Genomic DNA, 18,301 nt, shown 5'->3' on the forward strand with positions numbered 1-18,301 from the left:
TTAATGTATTTAATAGTTGGATTGCAAAGCGAACAATGCCATGATTAATTAGTGTTGACAAAGAGTCCTTTAGAAAAGTAAAAGTTTATGCACAACCTCAGAAGAACCGACTGTTTTCTCTATGCTTCTAACACCTAGTTCATAAGGTAGAGTTTCAAGTAGATGTGGCCCAGAGGAAAACTAGTGAGCTTTTAAAAAGAGAAGCCACCCAATGTGCTGCCCTTTAAGATCCAGAACATCATCTATCTCCCAAGAAGAAAGATTTATATCAAACCATTCCTTGTAGGCTGCAAAACAGATGGGAAGTGAATGGACAGTCAGCAGGTCAAGAAAACACAAGGGAGGTGCTATTTATCTCCTGGCTGTACATTCCCAGCATATGAAAGGGGTCAAGACTACAAACACATTGCTGGAAGCTGGAAAAGCCCCTTTTTTTCTCGGCCGTTACAAAAGAGAACGTGGTTCCCATCCTGCTGTCAAATAGCATAAATCTCCATTTGTCAAATGTTTGACTGGAAGCGCAACTCAAAGAAATGCGTTGGTGAGACTAATAAATCAAAAGTAACAACCACTCTTTGGAGGGAACCAAACAAACTGTGGCATTGTTTAATCAGACTGAGCTCCAATATCCTGGACCAAACCACTACTTTACTGTTTACACTGCACAGCCTTACCAACAAACAGTTCTTTTGGAGGAAACAGCAGAGAACAGCAAATGAATGTAGAGAATAAATTAATGTAGAGAACTGCATAAATGAGTCATAAAGAAGCAACCATTTAACAAAACTGAGCTGAAAGTAGTAAAATTCCAGCTGCACGAAAAAAATAGAAATCTTCAATCCGAGGAACAACAAATATGCAGTAGAGATTTAACTAAAATAAAGCATAATTTTAAAAAAGGTCAACTTAACTTGAGTTATAAATGGTAGCTCAGATTAGTAAAAAAAAATCAACTTTTTTGTACAACATAGCATTAAATCAATGTACAAAAGGAATTGTTAAAAATACAGTATGACTTATTTTACTGGACAATTTAGAAAGTAAAGTGAGAAAATTAAACTGTTAACTCCCTCTGTTTTGAAATTAATCAATGCTCAATGATAAATGAGAGATTTATTTGAAATATTTCAAATTTTAGACAATTTGTCACACAGCATGTAATCTGGAACAATGCATTAAGTGATCACTCTCAAAAAAATAGAATTGTCATGATTTAATATGCTCTATACTGATAGCAACACATCTGCTCATTCATTTCTTTTACTTTTTCAGAAAGGAATTGCTGCTAAATAGATAATTAAACACCTGCTGCACTCTGAAAATCAACTGTGCGATTTTATTTAATGTGATAAGACACTACATAATTGTAAGAGCTTTGTTCATTTATTTATTTATTGGATCTGTTTTCTATTCTGTTCACTAATCTTCCATGTTGATTCTGAATTGAACATATGAACTACTCCAAGTTAAATTACTGTTAAAGGATCTAACTTTATCATAAAGTTCAGCTTTTTAGTTTACATCAAGTCAGGTCACTTGATCTCAACACTGGAATCCAATGCATCTTTTAAAAAGTTACAAGTACTGCATGCTGCCAAAAGCATCAAAGCTTTGGAAGCCAGCAATCCAGGTTCAGATTAATGGTTAGTAAATAGGCTGTTAGTCATGTAACAATTCATCATTTCTCTCCACCCATGACTTTAAATGATGTGACCTGGTTCTAAAGACTAAGCCTGGCTGCGTATGCTCTGTTTCTTGCCTGCAATTTCCTTGTTAGGCTCCTCATCAATTATCTCAAGGCTTTGGCATAAAATCCTTCATCTTCACCGACTTTAGCTGAGTAAACCACTATCCACCAGGGAAGCTTAGTATTGAAGCCTTCAGCCCCTTTAAAGTACTTCACAGAACAATTTTTGTTCATACACGCGTATCTTCTCAAACTGCAACATAATCACTTAGCTTTTTCTCTACAGGACTTCAATTCAAAAGTGCATTAATATAGTTTCTCAATAGTGAACCCAGAATTTTTCAAAAATATTTTTTCCAAACTCCTCATGATTAGAAATTTTTAATATGAAGATATGTTTGGGGAGAATTTGTAAGGTTTGGAGGTCAGGTTTGAGATGGAAAAAGTTGGGATTTAGAATACAGAATTTCTGTTTGGATTGGGCAAAATAGATTAGGTTTATTAGCATTAGGTTAGATTAGTGATATGAACTTTGTATGGATTATTATTCATAGTAATAAGTAATTGCTGTCTTTGCAAATAATAATACACCAGGTTTTGATTCCAGTCACAGTAAGTATCTTCAAATTATTGTTGAAACAGAATAAACAGTAAAGTGCCATTTCCAAATCTTCTTCCAGTACAAGATGAAGCTCGAAGCTGCTAGCACAACTTTAAAGATTTACTTCCTTAACTACTGTGAACTTCTGAGGAAATCTTGGGGCAGTAAGTTGTTGCTATAGGGCTTGGGATGGGTAAAAAACCATCAACTTTTGAATTTGATATTTTTTTCCAAAATACCTATGTAAAAACAAATTTCGCTATTCTGTCATGATTACGTCCAAGTATGTGCATAAAATTGGGGTACAGAGGTTCAAGTCCAACAGGCCATAAAGAATCTTCGTGTTCATCTCCATTATTGGACTGTGGTTACTACCCAGTTCCACTATGTCTTGTGCCCTCTGATTTAGAATCAGGTTTATTATCAGCAGCATGTGACGTGAAATCTGTTAACTTAGCAGCTGCAGTTCAATGCAATACATAATCTAGCAGAGAGAAAAATTAATAATAAAATAAACATAATAATAATAATAAATAAACAAGTAAATCAATTATGTATATTGAATAGGTTAAAAATGTGCAAAAACAGAAATAAAGTATATTAAAAAAAGTGAGGTAGTGTGAGGCGGATTCAATGTCCATTTAGGAATCGGATTGCAGAGGAGATCAAGCTGTTCCTGAATCACTGAGTGTGTGCCTTCAGGCTTCTGTACCTCCTACCTGATGGTAACAGTGAGAAAAGGGCATGCCCAGGGTGCTTGAGGTCTTTAATAATGGACGCTGCCTTTCTGATGCCCTGGGTACTTTGTTGGCTAGAACCCAAGATGGAGCTGGCTAGATCTACAACCTTCTGCAGCTTCTTTCAGTCCTGAGCAGTAGCCCCTCCATACCAATGATGCAGCCTGTCAGAATGCTCTACACGGTACAACTATAGAAATTTTTGAGTGTATTTGTTGACATGCCTACAACTCCTAGTAAAGTATAGCCGCTGTCTTGCCTTGTTTATAACTACATCGATATGTTGGGACCAGGTTAATCCTCAGAGACGTTGACACCCAGGAACTCTCTCCACTTCTGATCCCTCTATGAGGATTGGTATGTGTTCCTTTGTCTTACCCTTCCTGAAGTCCACAATCAGCTCTTTCACCTTAATGATGTCGAGTACCATGTTGTTGCTGCGGCACCATTCCACTAGTTGGCATATCTTACTCCTGTACGCCCTCTCCATACCACCTGAGATTCTACCAACAATGGTTGTATTGTCAGCAAATTTATAGATGGTATTTGAGCTATGCCTAGCCACATAGACATGTGTATACAGAGAGTAGAGCAGTGGGCTAAGCACACACCCGTCAGGCGCCAGTGTTGATTGTTAGTGAGGAGGATATGTTATCACCAATCCGCACGGATTGTGGTCTTCCAGCTAGGAAGTCAAGGATTCAATTGCAGAGGGAGGTACAGAGGCCCAGGTTCTGCACCTTTTCAATCAGGATTGTGGGAATGAAGGTATTAAATGCTGAGCTATAGTCAATAAACAGCATCCTGACGTAGGTGTTTGTGTTGTCCAGGTGGTCTAAAGCCATGTGGAGAGCCATTGAGATTGCATCTGCCATTGACCTATGGTGGCAATAGCCAAATTGCAGTGGGTCCAGGTCCTTGCTGAGGCAGGAGTTCAATCTAGTCATGACCAACCTCTCAAAGCATTTCATCACTGTCAATGTGAGTGCTACCGGGCTATAATCATTAAAGAAGCCCACATCATTCTTCTCAGGCACTGGTATAATTGTTGTCTTTTTGAAGCAAATGGGAACTTCCGCCTGTAGTAGTAAGAGGTTGAGAATGTCCTTGACTATGCTAGTTGGTTGGCACAGGTTTTGTATTTACCAGGTTACAGTTTCTACACATGAAACTCAAAGATATGTGGGCATGGATAAGGTATCTTCTATATCAAGAGTAACGCAGAATGCTGGAGGAACTCAGCAAATCATGTCAGACGTTGTTGACTGTTCATTCCTCTTCATAGATGCTGTCTGGCTTGCTGAGTTCTTTTGCATGTGTTACTCTGGATTTCCAGCATCTGCAGAATCTCTTGTGTTTATAACTTCCTTATCAATTTCACCAAAGCATATTTCCAGAATTTTTCTTATGATATTTTAATAGTCAAGATAATTAAAAATTCTTTATTGCATGTTCATTATTCAATCTCTTAGGCTTTAATTTATCTACAAGTGAAATCTCACCCCAACTAACAGGGCACCTGTGGATATACAATATTTAGGTTTCCTGTAGATAACATAAGATACTGTATCAAAGTTTATTGCAAAGAGGTGAAGAACATATTAGTGTTAACAGAAAACTGGCTGGTTAATTAGAAATACAGAACCAGCAAAAACAGGTCTTTATCTAGTTGGCAATGTCCTGTCAAATTGTATATATCAAGGATTAATGCTGCCCCTCAATATTTTACAATCTACATAAATGACTTGGATGAAGGCACCCAAGGCATATTTGCTAAATTTGCTTTTGACAAAGGAATTAAATTGTTTAAAGGATGGATAGGCTAGGCTCATTTGAACTTAAAAACTGCAAGTGGTCTTGTTTGAATTTTTTCAGAATCTCAAGGTATTGACAGAGTGGATGCAGAGAGAGAGTTTCCTTTTGTGGAAGAATCTAGAAAAAATTATTCCTGATCTTAAAAAATGCTTCATATTTAACAGGGGCATTTATAAAACTTTATGAAATGCTAGCTGGGCCACAGCTGGATTATTCTGTATGCAGTTCTATTTGCCACAAAAGATGTGATTGCACTGGGGAAAATGCAGAGGAGATTCACCAGGAGTTAGGAGGGTTGGAGCATTTTCTGACACAGAAGAGACTGGTAGCTTGGGTTTGTTTTACTTGGAGTGACTAGTGGTGATGTGAGGAAACATATTTTCAGGCAGACAGTGATTGAAATCTGGAACACATGAATGACTATGGTGGTACTCTAATAAGACTTAAGTATTTAGATAAGCACTTGAAACATAAAGCCATAGAAGACTATAGGCCAAATGCTGGAAAACGGGATTAGCATAATAGGTACTCGAAGCCCGGCATGATTATAGCTTGGGATACGTTTCCATGCTCTGATTCGATAGCAGTTAGACAGAGGAGAGGCGACGTTTTTTTTGTCTCTCAGCCTTTGCAACTCTCTCACTTCCCAAAGAGCAGTAGTGGCAGCAGTCTTTGGATATTTTTAAGGTACAAGTTCTTGGTGAGCGAGAAGGTGAAAGGTTACACAAGGTAGATAAAGATATAAAGTTAAGGTCACAAACAAATGAGCCCTGATCTTATTAAATGGTTGAACAGGAAAGGAACAAAGTGGCCTGTTGCTGTTTCAAATGTGATTGTTGGTAATATTAATATTAATGAAATATTACTTGGATTTTCATTGTTAAATTTAGCAGAGCTCATAGCTTGGCCTGTAACAGGTTAAGCGTATGCTTAGCAATAAAGGAACTTTAATACTGAGGTGCACAAGAGTTTCTCCATAAATAAGTATATACTTAAAAACATCAACAAAAGCTGTTGCTAAGTGTTATTAAAACCTAACTATTTCTAATACTTATAACAGAAATGCACCCCAAACAGAAAGATAAAGAACAAGCTTAGGCTTGCCCTTTTAACAACCAAGTCAGAGGGCACACAACAAGGGACATAAAGGAGACAGAGAAACAATTATTGCCTACGTGGGTGGTGCAATGCAACAAACAGTAAACAAAAGCAGGAGGCTTCATGTGCTTTTCTCCACCCCACTGATCAGAGATGAAAGGACATGGCAAACTTAGTGGCTACCTTGAGTAAGAAATCCATATTCACTAATCAGTTACTGCAGTCAAACTGCAAAAAAGTTCATTAAAATAAACTGCATTACAAGGTACTGCAAATCAGAGTTTAGAATCAAATAGGACAAAAGATACAAACTTAGGGCCAGTTATACTTAAACACAGGACAGCAAGTTATATTTAATTCAATTTCCTTTACTGCAACCACTACAGAGTGACAATAATTATGCTGTACATGAACTTCATTTGCTGTAAAATACTTTAGATGACTTGATGCCTGATTTAAAATTGGAAGCTTTATCTTAAAACAGCAATTTCTAAAATTTGGCATGATGAAAGCTGGTTTATTTTTGCTCAAACAAGAATAATATTTATGAAGTGCCCATGAAAATGCTTACTTTGATATATTCAAAGCAATAAAGTTGTGGTCACTTTACGTATATCAAGGAGGACTAAAGCACTTGGCTAGATTCATTATCAAGTACACATAAAAAATGTCTCTTAAGCTCAGTGTTCCTTTTATGTGATATAATGTGTCCTGTATATTTTACGTGGGTGGCTACCACTGTCTAGTTATGCAACTTCAACCACTGCCAAGTCCAGACATGTCAGCACTATCAACAACCAAAAAAGACAGTTATTACAGGCACAATGGCATATAGATGTTATTCATCCATGTTGATAAGATTAAAATAGACACAGCTGACATTAAAGAAAAAGTGGTTTGTATTCTCCTTTCAAAATCATTACCCAGACCTCAATTAATAACACAGAGCCCTTAATTTATTTTCCTTTAGACTTCTTTACAGCTTCAGTGAATAAGACTTCCTGCAGCAAAGTTGCTAGGATGCAGCCACATTATCAGTGCAAGAACTATAATGCACAAAGGAACAAGCCTCGGCATGTAAGCAAGCTTCATAAAATTTTTTTAAAGAAAAAAGTTCTCTAACTTGTGTTCTGTTATGGAATGGGAGATTGATTTTCAGCTGTTTCCTGAATCAACTTCTTTAACCATGTCTTCCATACATTACCTCACTTTGCATTGTATGCCATTCCCTCTATACTGAGAACCATTCTGTCACCATTCCTTGAAAGAACAGGCAATCCTTTTGCAGTACAACTGCCTGGTACACTTTTTCAGTAACTGATTCCGGTTAACCTGGCTGTCGGTTAATCAGGGCAGCCGCTCATTTGAGACAACTTTTAAAGAACAAAAGCCAATCAAGAAAATAGCTGGGATTCCCTGTGTTTATTTGGGACACCATGCCGCTTAACTGGGACAGGAGAATGCTGCTGAACAGTTTCTAACTAACATCAGATGCGTGCAATTGTGTGGCCATTAGACACTACTTCATACTCAAAGCAAACAGTTATTAAATAGCGACAGTTGTGTGCGCTTGTGGAATGTTATCCATTTGGGCCAATGGACGCTGATTTAAAAAGCACTGATTTTTGATAATTTTGTTTTTTATTTTGATTTTTTTTTAAAAAACAGACCCTTGTGAAGATGTCATTAAAAGATTTTAACACTAACTGAAAAATTTCCCTACTAAACCAAATTAAAAGCCACCTATCCACCTAACACTACTCATCATCAGCTAGCAGAGGTAACTGGAGTGCCAAAATCTACAACTGCACGCTTGATACATCTGCAAGATAATCAGCCAGAAGACTGAGCATTATGTAAGGGCTAACAGAACATCCCAAAAATGAAATATGGATGGCCAAGAGACCTTCAATTAATGGTTTTCTATTGTAACTGGATGAGATATGCATTGGACCAACGTTAAAAGCAAACAAGTCAGAGAAGCTAGCTAAGTTGGATCATGAAGACTTTAAAGCAACAAGTGGTTGGTTTTCTAGATACAAATGTTGGCACCAAATTAAATTCATGAAAGCTCATGGCAAGAAAAATGGTGCTGATGCTGTTAATGCAGGAACATGGAAATCTACCAAACTTCCTGACTTAGTTCAAAAATTTTGTGCGGATGAGATGTATAATAGCAATGAAACAGGCCTTTTTTTAAAAAAAATCGTGCCATGCCGAACAGTTCCTTTAGTTATAAACGTGCAATGCTATCTGGTTAAGTAGAAAGCAATGCATTGTGTAGATTATCTGCATTAGGTGTCTGTGCTCATTTTGTTCATTTACAGTCAATCAAAAGAACACGACAGCGTATACTGGAAGAATTAAATAAACATTTTTATCGTACTATAATAGCATTGCTAGTACTCTAATTTTTCCTGCATTTTATTTAAATACATAATTTGTTATGTAGCTAAACTGTAGTTAGTCTTTTTTTTAAAAATACCTTTTTAACTATTTCCATGAAACTTCAGCTAATTGGGGCAGTCACTTAATTGAGCCAAAATGTTCGGCTCTGATGTGTCCCAATTACCTGGAATCTACTGTATTGCTATAACATCTGGTCTGGAATAAAAACAGTGAAATGCAGCATACTATTACATCATTCAAGTATATAAAATGCTTCACTTACAATGAACTGTTTAGAAAAGGGTTGACAATTATTGGGTAATCATGGGTGTTGTTGCTGAGGGAAAAACGTTGATAAATACACCATGATTTTATGTCTTTGAAAGCAAAAAGGCTGAATTTTAATGTTAACCCAAACAAACAAATTTCAATATTTCATCCAAGAAATGGGATGGAAGCAGAGAACTCCTCCTCCCTCAATACTGTTCTGCCAAAGATTTTGTGCTTAGGTCTTTGGAAACAAATTATGCATTAGAACAGAGTATTTTATTCTCACTGGCTAATTAAAATGTAAACTTGTAATTTAATAAATTTAATGAGTGTTAAGTGACTCTGATAGGTCTTAAGGGAAAATGGATGGGTTCATCTCCTCCAAAAACTAAGATGAACAATTATGCATTGGCAATGGTGGCAGGTTTTGCTTCATTTTTCTCTCCCATGCCGAAAAGGATGAGAGGGCCTCAACATTGTTTTGTGCAAGTGTTGCAAACTGCAAGACTGGATGGGTGGCATTCAGGATTAAGAAAATTCCAGATATGGAGTTCAAGTAGGTATCTAGGTTTGGATGTGGATGATAAGGGGTTGGTAAATTTCTTAGTACAATTTTTATACATAAGGTCATTTGATATTAATACTTTGAGTACAAGTAATTGTCATGTTTTGAAAAATGTAACAAAATAGACCAAAAAATCCCTCCAACCTAAAATTAAACTGAATGAAAACTATGAAAATTACAAAAGGAATCATGTTCATTAATATATGCACAACTAAATCTTATTTTGATTTTTATTAAATGTTTAGCAAATGTTAACTGCGAACAATATTGCTATAAATTTAGTGTCAAGTAATGTGAAAACTGAAATTCAGGGGCAACAAATATTCGAGTATGAAATCTAGACCAGGCTGACATTTGAAAATGTACTGGATGAGTGTTCCACTTTCAAAAGTAGAAAGTTAATCCAAGGCTGTAGCAACTGGTGCATGCAAAAGACCCCATGGCAATATTTGAGCTGAGAAGCAATGGACAATATCTATCAGCCAGTATTATTAAAGATTATTTGTGCAGTAAGAATATTTCACTGTATCTAATCTGCTGTGCTCAAACTGCTGGCTACATTCCTTATGTTATGTCAAAAGCATTTTGTTATTCATAAGGAGCTTCAAAACAAACTGAAGTTTTGAAAGGTGTTATAGGGATGAAAGTCTTTTTTTCCTTTATAAAAGCCTTTGGAAACAAGAAAAACTACAAATTATTTTAGGAAAAAATACCAGCTGTTGATTAACATGTGATGTACAAGGTTATATTTAATTTTTGATATTCAGAATTAATATTTTCACTTATAGAATATCCATAGTACAATTTTTTTTTAAATTAAAGCTTGTAGTTTTGACCCTAAATGTTCAAATTTAGTTATTTAGCTTTCAAGTATAAATTTATCTGTTCCTAAAAGCTGATATAGCTAGAGGTGGTATAGGGGATAAGCTCTTACTCCTATTAAATGTTCCCAACAGTGTGTGTCTCAAATAACCTCCAACAACTAAATCCAGCAACTGGCCTTCACCTGTGGCTTAGCTACTAAGTACAGCGGAACCATTTCTACTGACAAGGGAAGGGGCAAAGGCAGGTTACTGACACCTTAAAACCAGTCGCTTTGGACAAATGAGGCTCGTTAGCCATGGTTGGCAGCTCATCTAGAAGGAAAACGCCATCTTAAACCTCTGCGGCTTGCGGCCCACTCACGGGGAGGGCTTCGGGAGTAAACCCAGAGGAAAAATCCAGAGCTGCGGTCCCTAAGGAAGTCCTACGTTGAGTTCAACACTGACTGGCAACTCCTGTGACGTTGCTGGTGGCAAACTTTATTGGCCTCTGGACTCATCAGTTGTGTGGATAAGGGAAGCCTGCTACATGAGCTGTACATGGAGTACAGCCTACCCTCCATGTCATAACTCCCTGGCTTGCATACCATGATAAGCAGCTGGGATGTAAAATCCATGGACGATTCCGACCAACAGAAGACCTTAATACAAGTTTCTCGAGCAAAATGCTTTAAATATATGTTCTGGAATTCAATTTCATACTGTTCAACTGAAAATTTATTGATTATTTAAAAAAATAAATTAGTTATCGATTTAATTTGTCAATTGTAATAATCCCTATAAAATGTCTGAAAAATTCCAATATAAATAATCATATTGTTTTCAGGAAAATTTAAAGCCACCCAATTAACAGCAAACTAAGATAATGAAACAAACCAATTTTGAGAAAATTTGTCAATTTCTATTAAATCAATATTATGTATTCTCAGAACAGTTAACAAATCCATCAGATTTGTGTTAAGATTCAGGCATGAAGATATGACTAACAAGACATCAGTTGCTCCCTCTCCTTTTAATTATCTACTCTAGTAATAAAATTAATTGGTGAGATTTAATGCAACTGAGGGAAGCTCAGTTAAATAGTATGGAAAAACTCAAAGTACACCATGCTGGCTAAAATTATATACTGCTAACAACATAAATACTACTGATGGTTCTAACTAGTAGAGACTATTGGTTCTTGGAATTACTAAATATGCCCACAAGAAAACAAATCTTTATGTTATATATGGTAAGATACATGTACGTTGATGATAAATTTACTTTGAACATTATCCCATTAGCACGGGAGACAAATTATTTAAATAGCATAAACAATCCCTCATAAATTACTTAATTCGACAATTTCAACTGCAATAACAAAACACAACAGAGTGTATTGAGAGCTATGACTGATTTTCATGGTTTGTAGTTAGAACTAACCAAGGAATTATGAAACATTTTAGTTACACAATTCAAGTATTATTCATTTCATGCCTTTTTACAAGTTGAGTGGCTGAATCATTTTAAGTTTAGTAAACACTGCCACTTACTGATCAGAGACAGAACTGCAGATTTTTTTCATCACCCATGAAATAAATTACAAAGATTTCAAATCTTGATTATCATCTGTGGTAACCTTATTATATATTAATAGTGCTTGCAGATTAATCAAAACTGTAAAGAATATCTAGGTTCCAATCATGTCTTATGACAAAAATTCATTTTCAAGCAAAACACAATGGCAAATTTTTTTAAAGTAATACTGAGGCTAATAGTGCTTTTTGCCTTTTCTGACAAAACTTCAGAAAAGGATAGACGAAAAAACAGAAATATTTGAATTCATGATGTCCCAGGTGTGTTCTTTCCCCACAGAAAGTGAAATACTTCTGAAATATAGCTACTGATGCTAAAAAATCCAGCAGCCAATTTGCACACATCAAATTCCCACGATCAGCCAGATAACCTTTTTCGGAGTGACTCACTAAGGAATAAGTATTCCTCAGACTATGAGAGAAGAATTATTTTTATTTTTGAAAACAGTACAATAGGATTCTTTATGTCCACTTGAGAGAAAAGACAAGGCCTTGGTTATAACGTTTCAGTTGAAAGATCAAAACTCCACCTAATACTTCGATCTCTCTGAATTTGATTGGATGTCCTAAGTTATTGAAGTAAACTCTGGGCTACTTCAGGTGTCACCCCTAGACCTATGCCATCCTGCACTTTTGATAACTTCCAGCACAAAATTGTTAAGACTAAAGGAACATAATCTAAGCCACGGAGCAAAGGAGGCTGGGGCGGGGAGAGTGACTTTATAAAGGTTTGTAAAGTCATGAGGCATGAATAAGATGAATTGTCATAGTCCTTTCCCCAGGGTAGGGGAGTCTAAAACTAGATAGCGTACATTTAAGGCGAGAGAGTGAAGATTTAAAGGGGACCGGAGGGGCAATAATTTCCTGACAGAGGGTAGTGGGTATTGTATATGAAAAGACTTGCCTGAAGAAGCGGTAAGAGCCAGGCATAATTGCAATGGTTAAAAGACATTTAGACAGATACAGTGCTTTCTAAAAGTATTCAGCCCCCAACCCTTTGTTCACATAAATGATTATCACAACCAGGGAATTTGATCAATTTAACTGAAACTTTCATTTGTGAAGCACATGCTGCTTTATCTTTTTACAGAAGATCCCAAAAACCAAGGAAAATTGTAAAGATTTTAAAACTGAAATTAAAAAATGAAGATGTCATCAGTTCAAAAGTATTCACCCCCCCCCCCCCCCCCCACTTTGCTCACTACTTAGTTGAACTACCTCTTGCAGCTATTGCAGCCAGTAGTTTTTGTTTGGATAAATCTGTAATTGATTAAATTAGCACAATGGGATGGAGCAAGATTTGCAAAATTGCTCCAGCTGTGCCAGCTTAGTTAGCAAAGGGCAGTAGACAGCAATCTTGAGGTCTTGCTGGAGATGTTCAATCGGACTAAGATCAGGACTCTGACTGGGCCACTCAAGGACATTAATTTTCTTCACCTGAAGACACTCCATGGTTGCTCTGCTAGTGTGCTTTGGGTCATTGTCTTGCCAGAAGACAAACTTCCTTCCTAGTTTAAACTTTTTGCAGAGGCTAGCAGGTATTTATCCAGGATCTCTATGTATTTAGAGTATTCATCTTCCCAAAAGACCTCACTAAATTTCCAGTCCCTGCTGTTGAAAAGCATCCCCATAGCATGATGCTACATCCACAATACTTCACAGTAGGCATGGTATTACCTAGCTGATGCACAGTCTTAGATTTATGCCAATATGCACCACTTAAGTGTTCACGCCAGGAAGTTCCACTTTAGTCTCATCCAACCAGAAGACCTTCTTCCACATCTTTACAGTATCTTCGAAGTGATGCCTTGCAAAGTCTCTATGGGCAAGGATATGCTTTTTCTTTATCTAGGGCTTCTTCCTTGCTACTCTTTGATAAATACCCTTTTCGTTCAAGGCCTTAGAGCTCGTGAAGCCATGAACTTCATCTCCAGTTGCAGCCGCTGACTTCTTCAGCTCACTCAGACTGACAGTACTTACAAGTTGCAGTCCTCTCAGGTGACTAAGATTAGAGGGGTGACCTGACTTAGTGTGGCTGTGGTTTTTCCCCCACTTTTTCCACAATGGACTGAACTGAGTTCTGAGGTATGTTCAGTGTCTTGTACCATTCCTCAGATAAGTGCTTCTCTGCTATTATTTCCCTGACTTGTCTTGAATGCTCTTTTGTCTTCATTTTGATTTGGTCTATTGAAAATCTACCATGCTGTTGGAACTTAGAGAGGGGGTATTCATTCTTAGAAATTCATTCAAAACAGGTGATCCTCTGATTTTCTACATTAACAAACTGAGTGTGTTGGTCAGGTAATATGCAGTGTTGCACCCGAGGAAAGTTAGCGTAAACCACACAATTTTGTTTTTTAAATTTTTTAGTAAATTGTTGACAGGCTTTAGAATTTTTTTGGTTTGACATGATGAACATTGATTTGTAGATTAGCTCAGAAAAACTTACTTCAGTATATTTTCAATTTAGTAAACGAGACAGTAAAATGTGAAAATAATTGTGGGAATGAACACTATGTGGGAATAATTGTGGGAATGATATGGGACAAATTTAGGCAAATGAGATTAGCTGAAGTATCTACCTTGGTTGGTATGGATCAGTTGGATTGAATGATCTGTTTTCATGTTATATAACTACATGACATTATACCTGCCTGCATGCTTATTTACTGGAATAATCCAAGTTTGAAAACTATATCAGCAAGTTTGCTGACGATACTAAACTGGGTGGCAGTGTGACATGCGAAGAGGACGTCAGGAGAATACAGGGAGACTTGGATAGGCTGAGTGAGTGGGCAGATACTTGGCAGATGTCATTCAATGTGAATGAATGTGAAGTTATCCACTTTGGAAGCAGGAACAAGAGGGCAGAGTATTGTCTGAACGGTGTCGAGTTAGGTATGGGAGAAATGCAAAGAGACCTAGGAGTCCTAGTTCACCAGTCAATGAAGGTGAATGAGCAAGTGCAACAGGCGGTGAAGAGGGCAAATGGAATGTTGGCCTTTGTTACAAGGGGAATTGAATACAAGAGCAAGGATGTTCTTTTGCATTTGTACAGGGCCCTGGTGAGACCACACCTGGAATATTGTGTACAGTTTTGGTCTCCAGGTTTAAGGAAGGACATTCTGGCAATTGAGGAAGTGCAGCGTAGATTCACTAGGTTGATTCCTGGGATGGCAGGGCTGTCTTACGCAGAGAGATTGGAGAGATTGGGCTTGTACATGCTGGAATTGAGGAGATTGAGAGGGGATCTGATTGAAACGTTCAAGATAATTAAAGGATTTGATAGGATTGAGGCAGGAAATATGTTCCAGATGTTGGGAGAGTCCAGTACCAGAGGGCACGGATTGAGAATAAGAGGTCAGTTATTTAAAACAGAGTTGAGGAAGAACTTCTTCTCCCAGAGAGTTGTGGAGGTCTGGAATGCACTGCCTCGGAAGACGGTGGAGGCCAATTCTCTGGATGCTTTCAAGAAGGAGCTGGATAGATATCAGATGGATAGGGGAATCAAGGGATATGGGGACAAGGCAGGGACTGGGTATTGATAGTGAATGATCAGCCATGATCTCAGAATGGCGGTGCAGACTCGAGGGGCCGAATGGTCTACTTCTGCACCTATTGTCTATTGTCTATTAGATAGGTTAATGAAAATACTTCAATTAAGAGAATAAGAAGAATTAAACCTATAAAGTCAAATAATACATAAATATCACTCACTCAGGTCTTCTGCCAGCTGAACTCTCCTTCCTGTCAAGAGCTGAACTTTTTTATCAGCATCTTCTGCAAAGTCCTCCAAAACCTCCTTCACATTTTTTTCAAGGCGTCTCACTGATATTGACAGAAAAAAGGCATTTAGAGTTAGAAACAAAAAGATATATTTTATCCGTTAATTTATAATCACAAGATATAGACATACAACGTTGCTGTCATTGAATACTGCTGATGTTACTAACATTGTGGAATTATTTTGAGTCAACTTAGGAACAAACTGACTTGTGCAGCTAGCTTAGCGATAAACAAGTACAGTAATTACCACAAAATGTCACATATAGAAAATTGAAATGATTACTTACTTAACTTTTACAGCAAGATTAATAATTTATGACATACCTATCACATACCTGTTGGCCAGAAAGAATTATAATCTATAAATCAGTTAACTGGAATGAGGCAAAGGGCAGTGGAAACAGACAAAAGAAAAGTATTTGTTCTTTCCATGTGGTTGAAGGAATAGAGGTGGCCATTTCGTGAGACTGTCCTTGCAGTTGCCATTTTGTGAACTGTTTGGTGAATCGGTTCTTACTCAAGGATAACTTAAACAGAGCAACTGAACATGGACTCAAGGATTTTCTGCTAATAGTCTTTGAAACCTGAAACCTTAGTGTTTAGGAAATATTGAAAAGGAGTCAAAGAAAAAAAGAATCGAGTGTGTATTCTGTAGGAAATGGATCCCACAAGTCACAAAGATTCAATCATAGAGTTGTACAACACGGAAACCACTTCCATACCAACCTTTTTGTCTATTGACACTAATGCTATTTGCTTGTAATAGGATCATATCCTTCTACGTAATGCCTACTTATGTACAGGGATGTATGCCTTTTAAATATAGTGGCTATACCCAACACCACAACTTCTTCTGGCAACTGTTTTTTAATTCAGTAAACAAAGCCTCAAATGTTGATAAGTAACCTCTTAGAAGTAAAATGATTTAACATATTGGATCCAGGACCAACAGTCTGGTCTACATTCTTCAGTTTTACTAACATTAAAAAAAAACATATTTCTGGCCATCTTCCTGAACTTAAGTGGTATTTGCAAGGGACTTGTGATGCCTATGATATATGATTGTCTGTTTGGACTTTACCAAACCCTTTAACAAGGTGCCACAAGGTAGGCGTCCATGGAATCAAGGGAGAGCTAGTTTGATGGATCATAATTGGGTTGGAGGTAGAAAACAGAGGATGGTGATTGAAGGTGTTTTTTTCCAGAATGGACGCTGATGACTAGTGTGCTTCAGGGGTTGGTGGTAGAACCCTTGTTATTCATTATTTATTTACATGGATGTGAATGCACAAGGCTTGATCAGTAAGTTAGCAGATCACACAAAATTAGGAAGTGTTGTTGACAGTGAAGGAGGACATCATAGTTTGCAAAGGTATCTTGATTAATTTGGGAAATGCGCTGAAGAGTAGAAAATGGATTTCATTACAAATAAGAATAAGGCGATGCATTTTGGAAAGTAAAAAGAGCATAGGTCATATACTATGAACGGTAGGGCAGGAGGGTGTGTGATGGAACAGAGTGACCCAGAAGTACAGGTGTATAGTTCATTGAAAGCTACGTCACAAATAGACATGGTGATGTAAAGAGGCATTCAGCAAGCTCACCTTCATTGGTCAGGGCACTGAGTATAGGAGTTGTGACATTATATTATAGATGTACAAGGCATTGGTGAGGCTACATTTGGAGTACAATGTACAGTCTTGGTCATGCTGCTATAAAAATTGCTTAAACTGGAAAGGGTGCAAAAAAGATTCATGAGAATATTGCCTAGAAATAGGGAGCCTGAATTACACTGAGAGGTTGATCAGGCTATGTCTTTATTCCTTGGAATGTAAGAGAATGGAGAACGACTTTATAGAAATCAAAGCAAGGGGAAGATGGATCATGGATCATAACAGTCATTTTCTGGGGGGGGGGGGACCCAACATGAGGGAGTATAAGTTTAGTGTGAGAGAAAAGGAATTTAAAAGGGACCTAAGGAGCAACATTTTCACACAGTAGAGGGTGGTGGGTATATGGAACGAGATGCCACAAGAAGTAGTTGAGATAGGTATGATGGTATCTCTTAAAAAGCACTTGGATAGGTAAATAGAGGGGCGGAGCTTAGAACAGTGCCGAATGCAGGACGTTGGGATTAGCTGGGTGAGCACTGTAGTTAGCATAGACCAGTTGCTCTAAATAGCCTGGATCTGTGCTCTTTGACAACATTCAATACTGCATGACTACCTTTCCTAGGTTGATTTTATGATAAAGTTATAGTTATAACTGAAAGATATGAAATACACACACAATGCATTTCACTAGAAGCCTTGGATAAATATTTCAGTGCGTGCTGCTCTCAGCGCAAGGGATAAAGTCTTCGACTCCGAGAAACCAACAGGAGCTCAAGAGATGGCACTGCGATTTGCATAGAGCCATAAAGGTGGCAAGATGGCAACACAGGGACAAAATCCAGTCACAACTCTGCGACAATGACAGACACACGCCACCGTGTACTTCAAGAAACGCAGCAGTACAGCCAACATTGCCGTCTCAGTCCTGGACAAGCTAAATGGTTTTTTTATGCTTAATTTGAGGTTGATTTGAGGCGAGCTGCCACTTTGGTCATCTCCGAGGCTGAAGAACGTAGAACATTCCAATGTGTCAACAGCCGCAAGGCAGCGAGGCCAGATGGCATCCCAGACGAGTCCTCAAGTGTGTGCTGAGTAGCCGGCTGATGTGTTTACGGACATTTTTAACCTCTCCCTTCCCTGGTGTGTAATGCCGCCTGTTTCGAATCATCTATCATTGTCCCTGTACCTAAGAAAACCAAGGGAGCATACCTGAACGATCGGCACCCTGTCGCACTCACCTCAATTATAAGCAAATGCTTTGAGAGGCTGGTTAAGGACTACATCTGCAGCATGCTACCACCCACTCTGGACCCTCTACATTTCGCCTACCGATGGAATCAATTTAC

At 37.7% G+C, this 18,301-nt stretch overlaps 1 protein-coding gene across 5 annotated transcripts in view; it reads right to left on the reverse strand.

Annotated features, from left to right (window-relative positions):
* opa1 (OPA1 mitochondrial dynamin like GTPase) overlaps nucleotides 1-18,301 on the reverse strand; it is a 127,820-nt gene that overhangs the window by 15,062 nt on the left and 94,457 nt on the right. For all 5 annotated transcript variants that reach the window (XM_059945616.1, XM_059945600.1, XM_059945607.1 and 2 more), the window contains one exon: nucleotides 15,274-15,384. In XM_059945616.1, coding sequence (XP_059801599.1) covers nucleotides 15,274-15,384 — 111 coding nt within the window. The remainder of the gene's footprint in view (nucleotides 1-15,273; nucleotides 15,385-18,301) is intronic.

The sequence above is a fragment of the Hypanus sabinus genome, chromosome 2 (assembly GCF_030144855.1).
Source record: "Hypanus sabinus isolate sHypSab1 chromosome 2, sHypSab1.hap1, whole genome shotgun sequence".
Taxonomy (NCBI): domain Eukaryota; kingdom Metazoa; phylum Chordata; class Chondrichthyes; order Myliobatiformes; family Dasyatidae; genus Hypanus; species Hypanus sabinus.